The sequence below is a fragment of the Triticum aestivum genome, chromosome 2A, assembly GCF_018294505.1.
Source record: "Triticum aestivum cultivar Chinese Spring chromosome 2A, IWGSC CS RefSeq v2.1, whole genome shotgun sequence".
NCBI classification, from domain to species: domain Eukaryota; kingdom Viridiplantae; phylum Streptophyta; class Magnoliopsida; order Poales; family Poaceae; genus Triticum; species Triticum aestivum.
The window spans coordinates 297,416,049-297,434,993 of NC_057797.1; the positions used below are offsets into that span (position 1 = coordinate 297,416,049).

Genomic DNA, 18,945 nt, shown 5'->3' on the forward strand with positions numbered 1-18,945 from the left:
CTACATACCCTTGTAGATCGCTAAGCGGAAGCGTTCAAGTGAACGGGGTTGATGGAGTCATACTCGTCGTGATCCAAATCACCGATGATCCTAGTGCCGAACGGACGGCACCTCCGCGTTCAACACACGTACAGCCCGGTGACGTCTCCTACGCCTTGATCCAGCAAGGGGAGAAGGAGAGGTTGGGGAAGACTCCATCCAGCAGCAGCACGACGGCATGGTGGTGGTGGAGGAGCGCGGGACTCCAGCAGGGCTTCGCCAAGCACTACGAGAGACGAGGAGGGAGAGGGGTAGGGCTGCGCCAACAGGGGAGGAACTTCATGTGTCGGGCTGCCCCTTTGCCTCCACTATATATAGGGGGAGAGGGAGGGCTACGCCCCCACCCAGGGTTCCCTCCCTACGGGTGGCGGCAGCCCCCAGATCCCATCTAGGAGGCGGCCAAGGGGAGAGAGAGGGGGGCGCACCTAGGGTGGGCCTTAGGGCCCATCTGCGCCTAGGGTTTGCCCCCTCTCCTCTTGAGGACGCCTTGGGCCTTGGTGGGAGGTGCCCCAACCCACCTAGGGGCTGGTCCCTTCCCACTATTGGCCCATGTAGGCCTCCGGGGCTGGTGGCCCGCCTGGTGGACCCCCGAACCCCTCTGGTGGTCCCGGTACACTACCGGTGATGCCCGGAACACTTCCGGTGGCCAAAACCATACATCCTATATATCAATCTTTACCTCCGGACCATTCCGGAACTCCTCGTGACGTCCGGGATCTCATCCTGGACTCCGAACAACATTCGGTAACCGCGCACATACTTTCCCTATAACCCTAGCGTCATCGAACCTTAAGTGTGTAGACCCTACGGGTTCGGGAGTCATGCAGACATGGCCGAGACAACTCTCCGGTCAATAACCAACAGCGGGATCTGGATACCCATGTTGGCTCCTACATGCTCCACGATGATCTCATCGAATGAACCACGATGTCAAGGATTCAATCAATCCCATATACAATTCCCTTTGTCTATCGGTACGATACTTGCCCGAGATTCGATCGTCGGTATCCCGATACCTTGTTCAATCTCGTTACCGGCAAGTCTCTTTACTCGTTCCTTAACACATCATCCCGTGATCAACTCCTTGATCACATTGTGCACATTATGATGATGTCCTACTGAGTGGGCCCAGAGATACCTCTCCGTTTACACGGAGTGACAAATCCCAGCCTCGATTCATGTCAACCCAACAGACACTTTCGGAGATACCTATAGTGTACCTTTATAGCCACCCAGTTACGTTGTGACGTTTGGCACATCCAAAGCACTCCTACGGTATCCGGGAGTTGCACAATCTCATGGTCTAAGGAAATGATACTTGACATTAGAAAAGCTTTAGCATACGAACTACACGATCTTTGTGCTAGGCTTAAGATTGGGTCTTGTCCATCACATCATTCTCCTAATGATGTGATCCCGTTATTAACGACATCCAATGTCCATGGTCAGGAAACCGTAACCATCTATTGATCAACGAGCTAGTCAACTAGAGGCTTACTAGGGACATGGTGTTGTCTATGTATCCACACATGTATCTGAGTTTCCTATCAATACAATTCTAGCATGGATAATAAACGCTTATCATGAACAATGAAATATTATATAATAATAACTAAGTTATTATTTCCTCTAGGGCATATTTCCAACAGCCCGTTGTATAAGGGTGTTGGTGGGTGAAACGTCCATTGTATTGAAAGGTTCTCGTACACAAATGAGGGTTCCCTCGTGCTGGTATGCATGGTTCTGTCAATGTAAAACGGAGGTTCCCGTGTAATCAAAATGATGCGGTGATGTGTGTAGCATCATCGGTGGGCGTGTGGAGGTGTGACTCCGGTGGATCTGTCTTTTGTGGCTTTGCTCGGATCTGTTCGTCGTTCGTCTTCGTTCGTGTGTCTTCATGTTGGATCCTTTTGATCTACACTCTTCATCCGCGGCGGTTGCTGTTCTGGTGCGTTGGTTCTATGGGACCTTAGCACGACGACTTCCCGAATGTCTACTACAACAAGGTTTGCCCGGCTCCGGTGAAGGAGAGGCGATGGCAGCGGCGCGCCTTCGGCTCGCTTTAGTGTTTGTAGTCGTCGCTAGATGGTCTATGGATCTGGATATAATTTTTATTATTTCTAGTGTTCGTTGTACTACCATGATTGAAGATGAATAGATTGAAAGTTTTTCCGAAAAAAAAGATAATGGGATGGGAGAGAAAAGTGATGGCTGCTCACCTGGTCAAAACTGTATGTAGTACTAAAATACAAGATGCAGCCGCTGCGTTTGCCCTATTTGTGAGTAGTAGAAATCCTACAATCGTGTCCCTCGTCGGGAATTAAGCCCCCTCTTAGTAAAAATACAGGATGTATCGTTGCGGTGATACGTTGACAAGTGGTGTATGGTGGAGAAAGGGTTCGCATGCACAAAAAGGTTCTGACATTGTCATAGGAGTGTTTGAGTGTTTGTGTGCACTATGGGTCGATCACTCTCTTCCTCTTTCACCTCAACCGGGGCGTTCACCCATAAAATGGTGTCGCAAACCCAACGATCATGTGCACTTGAAATACAACCGACCATCAGTGTTTAGATTAATTGATCAAATGAGACAGAATAGACTGTTATACTTCATGTGTCATAAAAGTTATTTGATCACAGACATACAAGTTCCGAAGGAATAGCGTGCACAAAAAACACTAATCTGTTCTCCCTAGCTAAAACGGAGAATGGTATCAAAACACATTCAGTTAAACACTGCAGTTTGCTTGCATCGAGCTTCTGATTCAAGGAAACAAGCATTGCACGGGTACACCTTGTAGTCCACGGCAATCCCGGGTTTGTCGGTGGGGCCAGGGATGACCTTGAAGAGCCACGGCTTCATGTCCTGCCTAATTGAAAACTGGAATTCAGAAGCCTAAAAACCATGGGAGCAAAGTAAAGTATACAGAAATTGTTAAACATGCAGATAGATTCAGTGATCTGTTCTATAATACATATGGAAGATTACTATTTGAAAATGCCAAAATAGTTTCTGCAATTCATATGGAAAATACAAATGGAAATTGAATGCATGCCTTAATTCTACAATATCCACTGTTGGCATGTTCCAATTCAGTCTATAATTTTGGGAGTGCATGGCTTAATTCTATAATATAAAAAATGTGCAGATATATTAGTACACAGTAGTGTTGCCACTGTTGGTATTTATAATCCCCTCTAGATCACAACACAATTCTGTTAAAAAAATCCGAGAGAATCAATATAGTATCTGGTGAAGGAATAAAAGGCAAACAGTAGGTACGTACTAGTAATCAACTAGACTGAATTGGAATGTCTGTACATATGACTATGACTGAATCTGAAACATGCTCAAACAGTAGGTATGTACTAATTAACTAGACTGAATTGGAATGTCTGTATATATGACTATGACTGAATCTGAAACTGAAACATCCTCTCTGTTGAATCTGAAACTGCTGATGCTCTCTACTAATTTCACATATGGCACACTTGACAAAAAATTCAGCAAAAACATGAGCTGCTGCACTTTGAGGCCTACTGCTACAAGCTACTATTAATTTCTGAATTTGTACGACAACACAAGATGAGCAGATAGGGAGAGGATGGACCTGAGCTGCTGCTAATGTGATGGAGCTCCTCCTCCTCCTAGGCGAGGAGGACAGCTGCAATTGCTCAGCTTATTCCCTCCAAATCGTGTGTCACTGCTAGACAGGAAGGATACACATACACGTTTTAGACCATTGTTCATCTCCACACGGCTCTACTTGAGTGAGAAACAATCTATATACTATACTCAAATCCAATGAGTGTAAACGCTAGGGCAAAATTACTCCCTCCTAAATGAATCAGTACAAGAATAAGACAGTGTAAAGTTTCTGAGAAAAAAATGCATTTATGAGAAACAAGACAGTGAACAAGAACAAGACACGGTATATAGATTAGAAGAAGTGAGATGGGGATGAGGTGCTACCTACTGCTGCTGCTGAACCAGGGGAGGGGAGGAAGCAGAATGGTGGCCACGAGAGTGGAAGAGTATAACCACACGTCGTGCACCTGCGCACCTGCCAAATCGAATAAAAGAGAACGAACAACATCAATCAAACCGAACAAACAGAGGTGGAGAGGGGGAAGAGACCACGTCGTTCACCCGATTGGTCTGCCGGCGCGTGGCTGCGGGAGCCGTGGCGGATCTGGACCTGCTTGACATGGTGGGTAGGTCGGAGCTCAGGGTGGAGAGATGGTGATGGTGAAGGAGAGGTCGCCGGCAGCTGTGCCTGGAAGGGGACGGCGCACCCAGATGGCAAGGGGCTAAGGATTACAGGGAGAGGGGAGCTGTCGCTGACGAGGGTGAGCCGTCGTGTGGTCTTGCTGCGACGAGGATGTATCTGTTCCTCTCTCAGCGTCTCCTCTTTTCGGCCTCTCTCCTTTGTGCGAACGAGTTTTACCAGAGGCTGCAAGCGACACCCCCGCTTGTTTTTCCACGCTGTTAGAGCATCTCCAACATGCGCGCTAAACAGGCGCCGCGCCACAAAATCGCCTGTTTTAGCACGCGCGCAACCCGGCGGATGGCTTCAGCGGGCGTGCAATAACCGCGCGTGCGGTATAAGCAGTTGGGTGCGCGCGGCACACTCGACGCTCGCGCTGCGCGCTCTTCTTCTCCCCCTCCAAAGCCCCGCGCGTGCCGGCGCCGGCGACCCGCACCCATGGACGCACCCGACAGCACCCCGCTCACCCCGTCCTATAGCCGCGACCCCCCGCCCCCGCCGCCGCCGCCGCCACAAACCCTAGCCCGGGTGGCGTTCGCCTCGCCGTCGCCGGAGCTCCTTCGACGAGCGGCCTCGCCCGCGGCCTCTTCATGCCGCCGCGGATGACCTCAGCGGCGGGTGGCGTCGCGCTGGCGCCGGCCCGAGCCGCCGCCCCCTCCTCCTCAAAGCTCCCCAATGCAGCGCGGCTAAAGAAGGGCAAGACATCAGCGAAGAAAAACAAGGCGGCGGACGGCTCCGGCACCTCCAAGGCGAAGAGGAAGAAGCCTGCGGGGCGTGCGACGGGCGCGGCGGCTGCCGAAGCGCCGGCAAGCTCACTCGTTGAGCCGGCGGCCGGCGCGCACAACATGTTCGACGAAATGCCTCCAAGGTAAAAAAATCTAACTTTTCATTTTTTTTGTTATTTTTTGAATGCATTCGTCACATATAGATAGCTTATTTGCATTGTGCAAAAAAAATTGTAGTCTTAATGATGATGCATACATGTCAACGATGGGTGTTGGCTCCAACAATTCGCATTAGTCTCAAACCAATGACATGCATTTTGAAGACCATGAGTTCGAGGTGGACGAGGAGGGTGAGGGCATTGTCGACGCACCGAAAGGAAGAGCGGGCAATTACACCAACACCGATGACATCTTACTATGTAATACTTGGTTGCAAGTTCGAGGGATCCATCCGTTGGAGGCGATCAAAGTAGAGATGCTTATTGGAACTGGATGAAGGAACACTTTGATGCTCGCAACGTGAGTGGAATTGACCGCTCCAACCGATCACTTAGGTCCCGGTGGTCGACAATCAACTCGGATTGTCAAAGGTGGGCGGCTTGTCAAAAGGCGGTTGACAAGTTGAACCCAAGTGGCACAAATGAGGACGATAGAGTAAGTGTCATTTCATCTTACATGTTGGTGCTAAACTTGCTTTGTTTTGCTTGTTGTTGGTGCTAACTTGCTTTGTTTTCATGTAGTTCAACATTGCGCAAAACTTGTTCAAAGAAGAGGAGAGGAAAACCAAGAAGGGGAAGATCAAGAAAGGAAGGGTCTTTACTTTGCCTCATTGCTATGATGTGTTGAAGGATGATGAGAAATGGAAGAAGCGTGAAGATTTGGATGATTTGCATTTGAGCGACAAACGGAAGCGGACAATTAAGTTGGATGATGATGATGATGAGGATGATGCATCAAGTGATGACAGCAAGAGAAGCCCTACACCCAACTCGGTTTCATACTCGAAGCCAAAACGACTGGATGGGTGCAAGAAAGACCAAACCCAAAAGAAGAAGAGGAAAGGAGATGATGAGCTAAAAAATGCTATGGAAGCTATTGTGAAGGCAAGAAAAAGCCAACGAGGTGAGGAAAATGGCAAGGACCCAAGATGTCGCGGCCGAGGAGAGGAGGTTGGCGGCTGAGGAGAGGAGGGTGGCGGCCGAGGAGAGGAAGGTGGCTTTGGAGGAGAGGAAGGTGAGCAATGAGGAGCGAACTAGATTGTTGGAATGGGAGAAGCACTTGTTCTTCTTGGACACAACTAACCTCAATGCGGTGCAAAAGGAGTATGTCAATCTTGCCCAACAAGAAGTCTTGATCCAAAAAAGAACCATGGTTCGTGCAATGGGTGGCGGTGGCATCGGCGCCATGGGTGGCGGTGGCATCGGCGCCATGGGTGGCGGTGGCCTCGGCGCCATGGGTGGTGGTGGCCTCGGCGCCATGGGTGCCATGGGTGGCTTCGGAGGTACCGTGGGCGGTTTAGGTGCAATGGGAGGCATGGCTGGCTTTGGAGCACCCCCCGACGCTATGGCCACGATGGGAGGCATGCGTTTTGCTTCTCTCATGGGAGGCATGGGTGCACCTCCGGCCTTCATGGGCGGAATGTCTTTGGATGAGCCTCCTCGCACACATTCCCATGAAGATGTCATTGAAGATCTTGCCAACACCGTCGGAGCTTCACGTGATGCGGTGCGCGATGAGGAGAGGGAGGAAGATTCATCTTCGGAGGCGGAAGAATCGTCTTTCGAAGATGAGGACGAGGACGAAGACGACGAGGACGAGGAATGATGTGTCTTTCCTTTGTGTATTGAACTTGATTTGCATTTTGAACTTGGTTGGATGAACTTGTGGGCATGATTTTAAACTTGTGGGCATGAACTTCATCAAGTTATTTGTGTGAAATTTTTATTGTGTTGAAAATGTTCATCATTTTGTGTTGAAAAATGCCATATGCAATGCACCGGTGGGTCACGCGCGCTGCATTTTGGCGTGCTGCTGGAGCGACGCGCGCGCTGCATTTTAGCGCAGCCGTTGGAGCCAGCGCTGCGCATCGTGCTAAACCAGCCGATGCGCGCGCGACATATATGTTTTTTGCGCGCGGCGCGACCGACGCCTGTTGTAGATGCTCTTAGTCACGGGTCTGCTTTCCCACATATTGGCCGGCGCAGTGCTGGTGCCTGGTCACGGGTACGCCCCTGCTCCCATGTATTATCCATGACAATGAAAAACGCTTGCCTGGGCACGGCTGGCCGGTGCAGGGCTGGTACCGATGTCCATCTTGGAACCATTCGGGCAGAAGGCGGGTGGTCTGCTGGACTACGACAGCCTAGTGCCTGCGCGGTGCTGCTGTCTTACACGTAGCGTGGTCCACCGTTTCCTATAAGAGGAAATAAGCATCAAACGACATATAACAAGAAAATGCAAAAGAGGTAAGAGAAGGGACCAGATCCCCACATGAATGAGCGCTTTTGATTGCAGCCGCGCCAACAAAACTTTATATCTTTGCTTTTTCCTATATATACATTTGGGCTATTCTATTTCGCGTAACAGAATATTATTCTATTACCCTACTTGAATTGATGCATTCGAGCGGTTGTACTGATTCTGTTATTTTTGTTGAACTGGTCGTCTTTTATTAAAAATGCAAATAAGAGCCCCTCCCGCTCTCCCCCCGTCCGTTCAGCCGGCCACTCAAGTCGTCGACCGAGCTGCTTGTGGCCGATCCCTCCCGGCAACCCAGGCCCTACCTCCAGCGACCGCGACTTTCTCGGCTACATCTTCCTCAATGGCTCCGCCTCCTGGCGCAGCGGCCGTGGAGAGCTCACCCTCCCATGGCTCCCCAACCTGCGGGCGCCCTACCAGTTCCGCCGCTTCCACTGTACCGCCAAAGAGTACTCCTACCACCTCGTCGACCACGACGGTAACCCGCTCCTCCACGGCCGCCACCGCGTCGCCCACTCTGGCGAGGTCTCTTTCGCGGGCTCGGCCACGCGGCCCGAGCAGGTGCACCTCCCGTTCACCGATAGGGCCGACGAGATGCGGGTGATGTTCATGTGCACGGTCGCCGGAAAGAGGGACGTGAGGTATGGGCTTGAGAAGGAGGAGGAGAAGGGCTGGACGGAGGTGGGCACGGAGGTGAGGACGTACGAGCAGAAGCACATGTGCAACGCGCCGACGAACGACAGCGTAGGGTGGAGGGATCCGGGCTTCGTCTTCGATGGCCTCATGAATAGGTTGGAGCCCGGAAGGAGGTACTTTTACAAGGTAAACCAATGATTGGATTCCCCGCAAGAAAATACTCTAGAGATTGAACCTGCAAAAAAACACCTAAATTTATCAATCATGACAGCAATTTAGTGTTCCAGCGGTAGCAGATTGTTCTTCCAGTAGCTTGCCCAGCGGAGGAGCTAGCCGTCATCCCGAGCGGCGCGCTGTTCTCCATGTTGTCAGGTGACTTGCTGGAGCTAGCAGTGGTTTGGCGGCATGGTTGCCAGGTCGTACTATGAGAGCTTGGCGCAGGGGATGCTCATCGAGCCGCCAGACGCTGGAGCGTGGTGAGAGGACAGGGAGCACAGCGGCATGGCGGAGACGCAGACGCTGTGTGGAGTTAATCGTTCAGCTAAGTAGAGCACAGTTATACTGTACATAGTACTAGTTGTGTTGCATTCTTCCCAACTAGATAGGCGGTGCAGCTTGCCGCACCCCGCACCCCTGCGGGGTGCGGTCACATACAACCTGACGCAGCAGGTCACGCTTCAAATTCAATAGGTTGACATGACGAAAGGGAAAAGTGCGCACGTTTAAACCTTTATACCAAAAGCAAAGAAGAATAGCAGCACACAATTATTTGTTTACAATGCATTGCGAGTTATATCCAACTTGGTAAAACACAATTCATATTGGATTCAGGCTGTTACACAAATAGCAAAGCACGATAGCAGCACCCACCTAGTCCACTACTCGTTATACAATATATATTTTCAGATTGAAGGAAATATAGACCACTGATTCCATCGTTTGAATTTCTCAAAAAAAGATATAGGAGGAAGTAAGCACTAATGACAATAATGGTTAATTACATCACTTTGATGATGCCATAGAAAATGTCACATGATATACCAAAAGCAAGTCCTAACAGTAGCCTAAGAGAATGGATATATATAGTTCTTCTGTGTCGTCTGGTGATAGTAGTGTATTGGATAGCTCCGTCAGAAGATCTTGCTGGAGGTGTTTTCTGAAAGATCTGTTGATAGAATTCTAAAGAGAAGAGTGAACCTAGAATGGAAACACATAAAATTTTGTAACCCAAAAAAGTATATCCACAAGCATGGCACAAGAAGCACAACATTACTAAAAAAATGTCTTCGTAGTTTTGATGGAGGTACTACCAAAAGTAGGGCAGGCAATCTCAAATTAGAACACCAGGAAGCAACCCATAAAAATAAATATGTGCAGCAGACACGAGATTAGCCATGGTAGCTAGCTACACAAATCCATGACCCCTCATCATCTACACAAGTCCTCCCCACCTCCTCCCTCATGTTGGCTCTGACCGAGACGGCACACCAGTCAGCACCACGAAGGGGTCAAACACAACCAGGCTCTAACTGGGACATCACACCAGTCAGCACCACGAAGGGGTAAAACATAACCAGGCCATGAAGTACTCAGCAAGAAGGGGTCAAACACAACCAGGCCATGAAGTACTGGTGGATTTTAATTGGGCAAAGGCTAAATTAACATGAGAAGATTGTTACCAACCATACACCCCCTGCATTAAGGTGAATGCCTGCTCCAGAAGTCGATGTGGTGTGAATCTTTAGAAAAGCCCATAGTACTCCGAACTCTTACAAAATCATTCACATTTTTTTATTCTTCAGCATAAGAATGGGGGTGCATGTACAATAACTCACGGGATTGATGAGCACAAAGGAAAATATAAGGAAATTCAAGACATAAATCAATCGGCCAGAACCTTGACTTCCAGTCGACCAGCGCACATTGTTATGCTTGCTAAGGGAGACATCGACGTTAGAATCACATAAGTATCTCATGTCAGAGATCATCAGTACCTTACACAGCGTCGTGCCGACTCCTACACCTTGTTGTCGTGGAAGGAAAAACCAGAGAGTAAGGCCCATTTCGAAAGCTACCAAATTCACCACCCAGAGTCCATTATATTTATCCAGTGAGTTGCCTCCCGTAATGCCCACAATTATGGTCACAATCTATATATGCTCATGAGTAAAAAGTAGTTGACAGTAAACTATAAGCATTACTCATAAACTATTAATGCTGACTCCTACGTCTAAATATTGGCTCAACTTGTTCTAGTTAATCAGTAGGCACAACAATAAAATATAATTCTTCTAATTGAAACACATGAAAATAATGGAAGAAAGGGAAGAGAAAAAATAACTTCAGCATAGGAACAGCTGCCATCCGACATAACACATGCCTTCAGGTCATCTACATAAAGAAAAAATGATAAGGCTTTTAAAGGCTTCATTGAGCAGGTGCACATGTGACTCGTATGTCCATATTAGCATAGGCATATTTTAAGAGCACTGTCATTTTCCCTTTTCAACATACGATGCCCTAATGTTAAGAAGTACATTAACAGGTAAGTAGTGCAGCTTGCCGCACACTGCCTAAGTCCAATCCACATAACAGGTCGCATCCATCAAAAAAGCATGTGGGCACATCAAATAAGAGAGTGGCCATTGAGATAAGAGATAACACATCCCATAATAATACAAAGCAAATTTTCCTATGATCAGGATACAAAAATCTACATAGGTGCCCATTAGAATTACACAACAAACTGCATAAAGATCAAAAACATGGGCTTGGAAGGTACATAATTCAAGGTTCATCCTTATTCTGATAAAAATATAAGGTAACAACAAAAATCTATATATTTGAACCCTCATATGATGCATGGTCGAATAATATAGATTGACCATTACCAGAATAGATTTGGCAAGAAAAAAAGACTACAATCTTGTACAGTTCAAACTATAGGCTGGCCCTCAGAATGCTGGTGTGGTCACAAAATCATAGATAATCCAGAGAAGCATAACAGTGGCATGCAAGAAAAATAAACCAAGACATAGGAGCATCGACGTAAAATGTGAAAGAAAAGAACCGGTGCATCGAAGATAGTGAATCTTGTATTTTCAGTAGCAAAGTGGACTCTACCAACTTCGACAGTCTTCCCCTGAGCATATGCAAGAAAAAGCATAAGAAACCGTAGAGCATTAACACTGATCATTAAGCAGGCACAATAGTGTATCTGGAACATAATAAAAGCTGATGTAACATTAGGCACTCTCAAGATTTTATACTTGTGGGTTGTGGCCTAGAGGTAAGTTTTAATGTTTCAAATAGAGAGTTCAAAGTTTGGGTTATCAATGGATTGCACCTCCTCAAACTCGGATTGTTCATTAAATATATCTGAGGAGCACTTGGTATGAGTGGCCTCTATTCATGTTGCCAAGCACACAAATATTAGCATTTAATTTTGGGGAAAAGATTAAATGCTGGATAGAAAATGCCATGCTCTCCATTTAACATACACTGGAAATTTCATTTCAATTCAGCATAGCTTGAACTCCTGATAGGCAATTCGTGAGTCAACATTTGGACTAAGATGGCCTTCATAAAACATATATGATCCAGTTTGAGAACATTTGTAGCATTTAAAATGAATGCATTAACATTTGGACTAAGATGGCCTTCATAAAACATCATTGATTATATAGTGGGCTCAGATTTTTTGATCCAGTTTGAGAACATTTGTAGCATTTAAAAGGAAGAACGAAACTTTTGGAATTTTAAAGTAACAAGACATGAAAAGTTCTTTTTTGCCTTCAATATTACACACATTAGGGGAGGTAGCTGCAGTTTTATTGCATAGTGGGCTCAGATTTGCCTTTCCTCGATCATATAACCTACCCCCATCATCTCTTATCACCAGATCGATCTGTTTATACAATAGAGCTTCCCTGGTTATCACTCAACAAGAATGACCATCCAAGGACAACAAGTATCATAGGATCAAAAAGGATTCTAGAGACAAGAGGGAGGATCCAACTTAATGCCCACTGGTGCCTCGATTGCTCAAAGGCACACTAATTCCAGCCAAGGTAATCATCATCGCCCTAGCACGAACACCACTTGAGCATAAATAAGCAACACCTTTAAATACAAATAAAAATGGTTCAAGATTCATTGCATAGCCGCCACGGACACCATCGCCGGTGCCGCTGATATGCCGCCCTCCTCCGTGGCCGCTGCCGCCATCGCCATGGGAGCCACCTGCGTGGGAGGGAGGGAGGCAGCTGCAGGAGCGAGTGAGAGAGGACGCGGCGGCTAGGTTTTCATCGCAGAAAGTCACGGTCATTTTATACCCCCCCCCCCCCCTAAGCGAAATGACCCAGATGCCCTGGTGGGGGCACGGTATTTACATTTTGTTGCAACTGGAATTTTATCCGACGGCCCAGGTCGATCGAGGTCAAAATCGGATGGCTCACAGCGATCGGGCTCGAGATCGAACGGTCGGTATCACGACGGACTTTCAATCGGACGTCTAAAAATCCAAACAGCTGAGGAAGCTCCATTTCGGTTCAGACTCTAACAATGGGATTCTCGATTCAGGGTTCATTGCATAGCGGGCTCAGATTCACCTTTCCTCGATCATATAACATACCCCCGTCATCTCTTATCACCAGATCAATCTGTTCATACAGTGGAGCTGCCCTGGTTATCACTCAACAAGATTGACCATCCAAGGACAACAAGTATCACATGATCAAAAAGGATTCTAGAGACAAGAGGGAGGATCCAACCTGATACGCACAGGTGCCACGATTGCTCAAAGGCACGCTTATTTCAGCCATGATGAATCATCATCGCCCTAGCACGAATGCCACTGATCAATCTAGCAAATCCAGGAGCATAGCTATAGGACCAGGGCATCCACATGTAAACCAGAGCATCACATTAGCTCCTATGATAGCAACTAAACATGAACAGCAGCCTGCAAACCCTAAAATGGCATGGATCCACAACAACAGAGCTCAAATAGGAACCGATGCATGAGTAGGGCATAGAGCATCAACCAGACGAGCACCACATCAATATAGCCATGGCCATGTCCCATACAGTAGCCGAAGCAGAGGGGCAGGAGGAAGATGGACCTCACCGAGGGAGGCTGTAGCCGAGGCAGTACTCAGTGCGCGCCGGGGTTGTGCCTGAACACCGTCCAACCGGCGAGGAACCGCGTCGGAGTTGCGCCTTGCACCATCCCGCCGACGAGAAACGAACCCATCAAACAACCTATGTAAGGAAAGCATCGTTGTCTATCAGAAACAATTAGCTAGGAATTATTATTTAATAGAAATGCATTTTTTAGCACATAGATATATACAGGAAAAATACATGAGCAGATCCTTCTATCAAAGGTCACAGAAACAACAATATGAAATCAATATGTTAGTTAGAAAATGTTTTGGTAGAACATATTCAAAACATCCATGTGCAGTACAAAAGGAACTTGACCTTGTTGCAACCATCTCTGAACCTGACACTACAGTCTGAACCAGGGAAAAGGAATAACAATGCAGCTTTCTAGTCCTGACTGCTTTTCTTGTGAGCAAATGCATAATAATTTAGACTCAGGTGGCACTATACAGAACAAAAACAGTCTGAACTACTGCAAATACTACCATCGAGTCCTTACCGTGGATGACCATAACCATGTTGAGATTAACGGTAATGTGTATCAATTATTTACAGTTTTTCATGTTGAGACTGGTGTGTCCATAATGGAATAAGGACTCGATGAAGAGCATGTCACGGTGAGACAAATTGTACTTACAGCAAGTTTCATAATATATTTTGATTACTGATTAGCACAACAACCATAACCATGTGCACAACAATTAGCAGGAAAACAACACAGGCACATATAACCGAATCTGCAATATGATGAATATCAGAGACTGGAAGACAGAGAAAGAGAGACAGGGAGGGGGGTAGGGTGGAGTACCACCATGGATGAATGGACAGTAAACTGGATCTACAGTTTCTATCATTGTACCGTATCTCCTTCCCATCATTTGTTCTAATCCTACAGATACGAAAGAAAAGAGAGCAGGGGAAAGCGTGGAAGAGAAGGGCTCACCGAGCATAGAAGGAAATCAGTCGAAGCAGGCTAGGGTTTGTCCGATGACCGAGTGAACAGGACAAAAGAAGCATTCACCCTGAATAAATCAAATCAGAAAGTAATATTTAGTTAGCATCACTAAAAATTTGAAAAAAGGAAATACATAGATATGTACATGCATTTTAACCTACTATAAGCCAAGCTGATGCCGGCATGGCTATTCGTTAACTTTACATAAAAAAAAAAGGGCAACCTGGTGCATGTAGCTCCCGCTTGCGCAGGGTCCCGGGAAGGGTCCGACCACTCTGGGTCTATAGTACGCAGCCTTTCCCTACATTTCTGTAAGAGGCTGTTTCCAGGACTTGAACCCATGACCTCATGGTCACAAGGCAGCAGCTTTACCATGACCTCATGAATCATTCGTTAACTTTACATCATTCAAGAAAATAGATCAATATTACCAGTTTGAGAGAATAGTTTGAATTGAATAAAAGGATTCACTTAACTGAAAAGATTCATTTAGTTTGAATGAATAAAAAGTTTCATTAACTAAAATGATTCAAAGAAGAGCACGCAGGAGTACACTACTGCACAACTTGACTGAAAAAATTTACTCCAATAATACTGCTACATTTGCTACTCCAGTACAGAGGGAGTACTCCATCTAGTTAATGCAAAAAATTCATTTAGTTTTAACAAAAGATTTTGCTGAACAAGAGCACTAAATTTATTGCAAGTTTACACTAATGCAAAAGGTTTTACTGAAAAGATTTTGCTGAACAAGAGCACAAATGATTCATTTAGTTTGCACTTGCTACTCCTGATTGGAAGAAAACTACAGCAAGTCCTACACCTGCATGTAAATGACCCCACATCAGCTTTGTGTTTCAACTGATTGGTTAATTTTGTTCTACAACAATTGCTTGTAACTGATCTGTTAGCTACTGGAGGTGTCCTTGCTTACTCAACACAATGGAGAACTGCTGTATTGGAAGCATTGGATCAAGAACTACCCCAGAGTACAATTTTCTTTACTGCAAGAACTCTACAAACTACTGCAAGAACTACTTGCAGTACAGGAAAACATAACAAACAATTTCTTTCACACGTTCTTTCTTCACATTTTTTACTCCTTTATTTACTTGGATCAAGAACTACTGCAATAGTGACCTGGAAAGTATCTTCTGGTTCAGTTTACTCAGTTTAGCACAAGGAGTGACCAAGAACTATTCTCTACATAAAGTACTCAGTTTGGTCGTTCAGTTCACTAAGAAAGTAACAAAAGTGACTTGGATCCAGAACTATTCTCTACACGAAAGCATAGGAAATACTCATATCCTTTCTTTACATGGGAGCTATCTTTAGCACAAGAGTGACCTGGCAGGAACTGCAATCTGCAGTTCTGCTGTTTGGTGTGCATTAAGGATTCAGGAGCGAGACTGAGCAGAGACGGAGAATGTCAGTGTCCATTAAGGATTCAGTAACTCCAAACTCTACTGGACCAAGAACTACTGCAAGTACTGAATCCGACCACTTCAAGTACTACTGGATCAAGAACAACTGAATCCGACTACTTCAAGTACTACTGGATCAAGAACTACTACAAATACCATGCATGGAGAAGAGAGGCCGTACTATTGCAAGTATTCAGCGTGGAGAAGAGAGAGGCCGTACCATGCGTGGATGCGTGAGGACAACGACAATGTGGAGGCTCCGGCGCCGCTCTGCTGCTCCGACTCGTCAGATCCGCCGCTCCGGCGCCGCTCTAGACCAGTTTTGGCGCCGCTCCACATCCACGCCCCCGTAGCCATATCCAACTCTGGCGCCGCTACACATCCACGCATCCGTCACAGAGAAGCTCGTCGCCGACGCAAAAATAATTGATTTTTTTTACCTTCGGGGGAGCATGGTGGTGGCAGTTGGCGCCTTAGGACGGAGAGTGCTGCACCCTAGTGGCCACCTTGCGCCAGAACGGATCCGGAGGGAGGAACGATGACCTTGCCGGAGATGTGCACCTCCTTCGTCCACCACCACGCTGGGAGGGATGGCCGCGCGCGCATTACCATTGTGGTCAGGATCAGGAAGGGCAGAGGAGCGTGCCAGCGAGATGAATCTCGGCCGTCACGGCTGGATCTTGCCGTCTCGAGTCGCACGGCTGTGCAGAAGAGGCGCTGGGGTTGTGGTTGTAGCCCCACCTCGTACTGTGAGGCGGCGGCCCGCACTACTGCAGAGCGTAGGGGAGGAGGGCAGGAGGACGCAGCGTAGGGGAGGAGGGGAGGAGGACGAGAGCGCGGCGGCGGCTGCTAGGGTTGGGAGGGGATCGGGTAAGAGAGGAGAGTGGGGGAGGGGGAGGCGGCTAGGTCTCCCTTGGCAGCGGCCCCTTTTATACCCCTCCTAAGAGAAATGACCAAAATGCCCTGGTGGGGGCATCGTATTTACATTTTGTTGCAACTCGAATTTTATTCGACGGCCCAGGTCGATCGAGTCAAAATCGGATGGCTCACGGCGATCAGGCATGAGATCGGACGGTCGGTATCGCGAGGGACTTCCGATCGGATGGCTGAAAATCCAAAGCGCTGAGGAGGCTTCATTTTGGTTTGGTCTCTAACAAGGGGATTTGGGAAGAAACAGAGAAGACAATTTGTTCCTTAATTGTGTATATAACAAGTTTTCGATTTCTATTTTTTGAGAGAAAGGGCTAGATTGCTTATTTGCATCCATTAATTATTGTTGCCCACGAATCCAAATCCATTTACTGTTTGAAAGGGCCAGAGTGCTTATTTGCTTATCCACGAAATTTCACAAAGAATTGTCAAACGCGAAACTTTTCAAAGAGGCCAAAGATTTCGGTTCAACGTCTACGCAAAGCATTGAAAATGTGAAACTTAGTCAGGTTGAATGTTTTCTCAAATTCGCAATTAGTGAAGAATAATTTGAAATACGGTGAGACGCTTCGTATCGTTTTCATGTCAGAAAAAACAGAGTACTCGTATTGATCTATGTGTATGTGTGAACTCAGGAGGTATTTTTCACAGAGTAATTTTGAATGGTTCCAAAAAATCTACTTGAACTGATGTCTGTATGGTTTTGTAATGATCGTGTTTTCGCAGACTAGACTTTACTCTTTTTTGGTATGGTTTTCCTCGTAATTTTTCAATGGTTTACGGTATCATAGTCCTCGGAGTTGCATGGTTTATATCTTGAATTGAATGATATTTTTTCAAAAAGAAAATGTTTTGTGTGTTTATTTTTTGAACTCTTTTTTTGCAACGATGTTTTTGAACTTCTCGCGTTTTGTGACTTGAACTTTTACCATTTGAATTTCCGTGGGCTTTTCTTTTATTTGAGTTTTTTCCCAAACTTATCTGAAACGTCATGTTTGAACGTACAACTTTTGTAGTTGTGAACTTGTCATTTTTCTATTTATTAAGTTGCTTTTTTCCTTCGAACTTTTACTGGTACAATTTTTTTGCAAATTTAATGTCCCTTGAGTCAGAACTGATGCAATTTTTTATTTCTTATTTATGGTACTTATGGTACTAGAGAGTTTGTACTTCTCAAAAAATAATCACTCGATGTTCTTTTAGTTTTAGTTTTTAGTTTTCTTTCTCATCCTTATCCTTACTGACGGTGTCATCACACATCGTACCTTCATGGTTTATGTAGTTGAACGGACTTACATTTTTACCATTCCCTTCTTTTAAAAACTTATGTTTTCTTCTCCAAACTTCCTACCTGACGAGAATCAGAAATTATTTATTTTCCACATTTGTACTTCCAAGTATTTTTAATGACATTTTCACCTTTTACTTTGCTTTACCTCATCAAACAGGCACACAACACATTTCAAGAAACAAAATATGAATCTTGGAAGCACTAGGGGGTAACCATTTGCACAGGACTTCATGTGTGCCTTCGTCATAGAAAAATATACTGAATATCACCAAGTTCTAAGGTTGAACATATGAGTCATACAGAATATTGTCAAAACCCCACATTTTTCTTAGTAAAACAAACTTCTGTACTTGCATACGACCCTTTTTGAACATGGACGACACCTAGTCCTCAACTTGGACGATGACCAATGCTCAACTCGAACGGAGGAGGTTGTCGTTGCTTTTTAACCATGAATGCTTCGAAAGACACTAGGAATTGCTTCAAAATTGCTTTATACTTTTTAACATGAGGGTTCTCTCAGCTGGGCCAAGAAGCAATGCATACATCATTTTTTCATTCTACAAGAACAAAATACATCATATTGTTCACTAACACTCACAGAATACACACAGAACACACACACTTAAGTTCAGAGAGCCATCCTGTTTATGTTCAGAGAATAAATGCATTTAAGCTCAAAGAAAAAATGTGTTTAGGTTCAGAGAACAAAACAATCTTTAGTGTGATTTTCTACATATGGATAATCGCAGAAGCAACATAGTTGGACTGAAGTTCTAAATTTTTTTGGAAACTGCAATTGGAAAGGTGAGCATCAAGTGGTAATTAAGGAAGGCTAACAAAAACGAAAGTAGCATTTTTTACATGACGGGTAGTGGTAGGTATTGGTTCATTGCTTTTGCAATCTATGGTGTCAACAAGGATGAGGTAGCTCTCGTCCTTGATGGGCGCCCAATCATCATCGAAGAGCTTGAGGAGGAGCTTCGGGACTGGCCAAACATGCTAATTGGAGAAGCCAAGAGGCTTCATGACC

At 46.0% G+C, this 18,945-nt stretch overlaps 1 protein-coding gene and 1 long non-coding RNA gene across 5 annotated transcripts; both read right to left on the bottom strand.

Annotated features, from left to right (window-relative positions):
• Positions 1–2,625: 2,625 nt before the first annotated feature.
• On the bottom strand, positions 2,626–7,119 carry LOC123191657 (uncharacterized). Its single transcript, XM_044604315.1, has 4 exons — positions 7,016–7,119; positions 4,190–4,611; positions 4,013–4,103; positions 2,626–2,909 (listed from the first exon to the last, which is right to left on the bottom strand). Exons 1-4 carry the CDS (start codon positions 7,117–7,119, stop codon positions 2,765–2,767), a joined length of 762 nt encoding a protein of 253 aa, XP_044460250.1. The 3' UTR covers positions 2,626–2,764.
• Positions 7,120–9,435: 2,316 nt separating this feature from the next.
• LOC123188563 (uncharacterized) lies at positions 9,436–16,587 on the bottom strand. Of its 4 annotated transcripts, none has more exons than XR_006494818.1 (5): positions 16,132–16,587; positions 15,912–16,065; positions 14,256–14,334; positions 13,275–13,408; positions 9,436–13,031 (listed from the first exon to the last, which is right to left on the bottom strand). It is a non-coding gene; the product is annotated as an uncharacterized lncRNA (long non-coding RNA). The 4 variants fall into 4 exon arrangements; XR_006494817.1 differs by having other exon boundaries at positions 9,436–11,288; positions 12,919–13,408; XR_006494816.1 differs by having other exon boundaries at positions 9,436–13,408; positions 15,912–16,056.
• Positions 16,588–18,945: the final 2,358 nt, after the last annotated feature.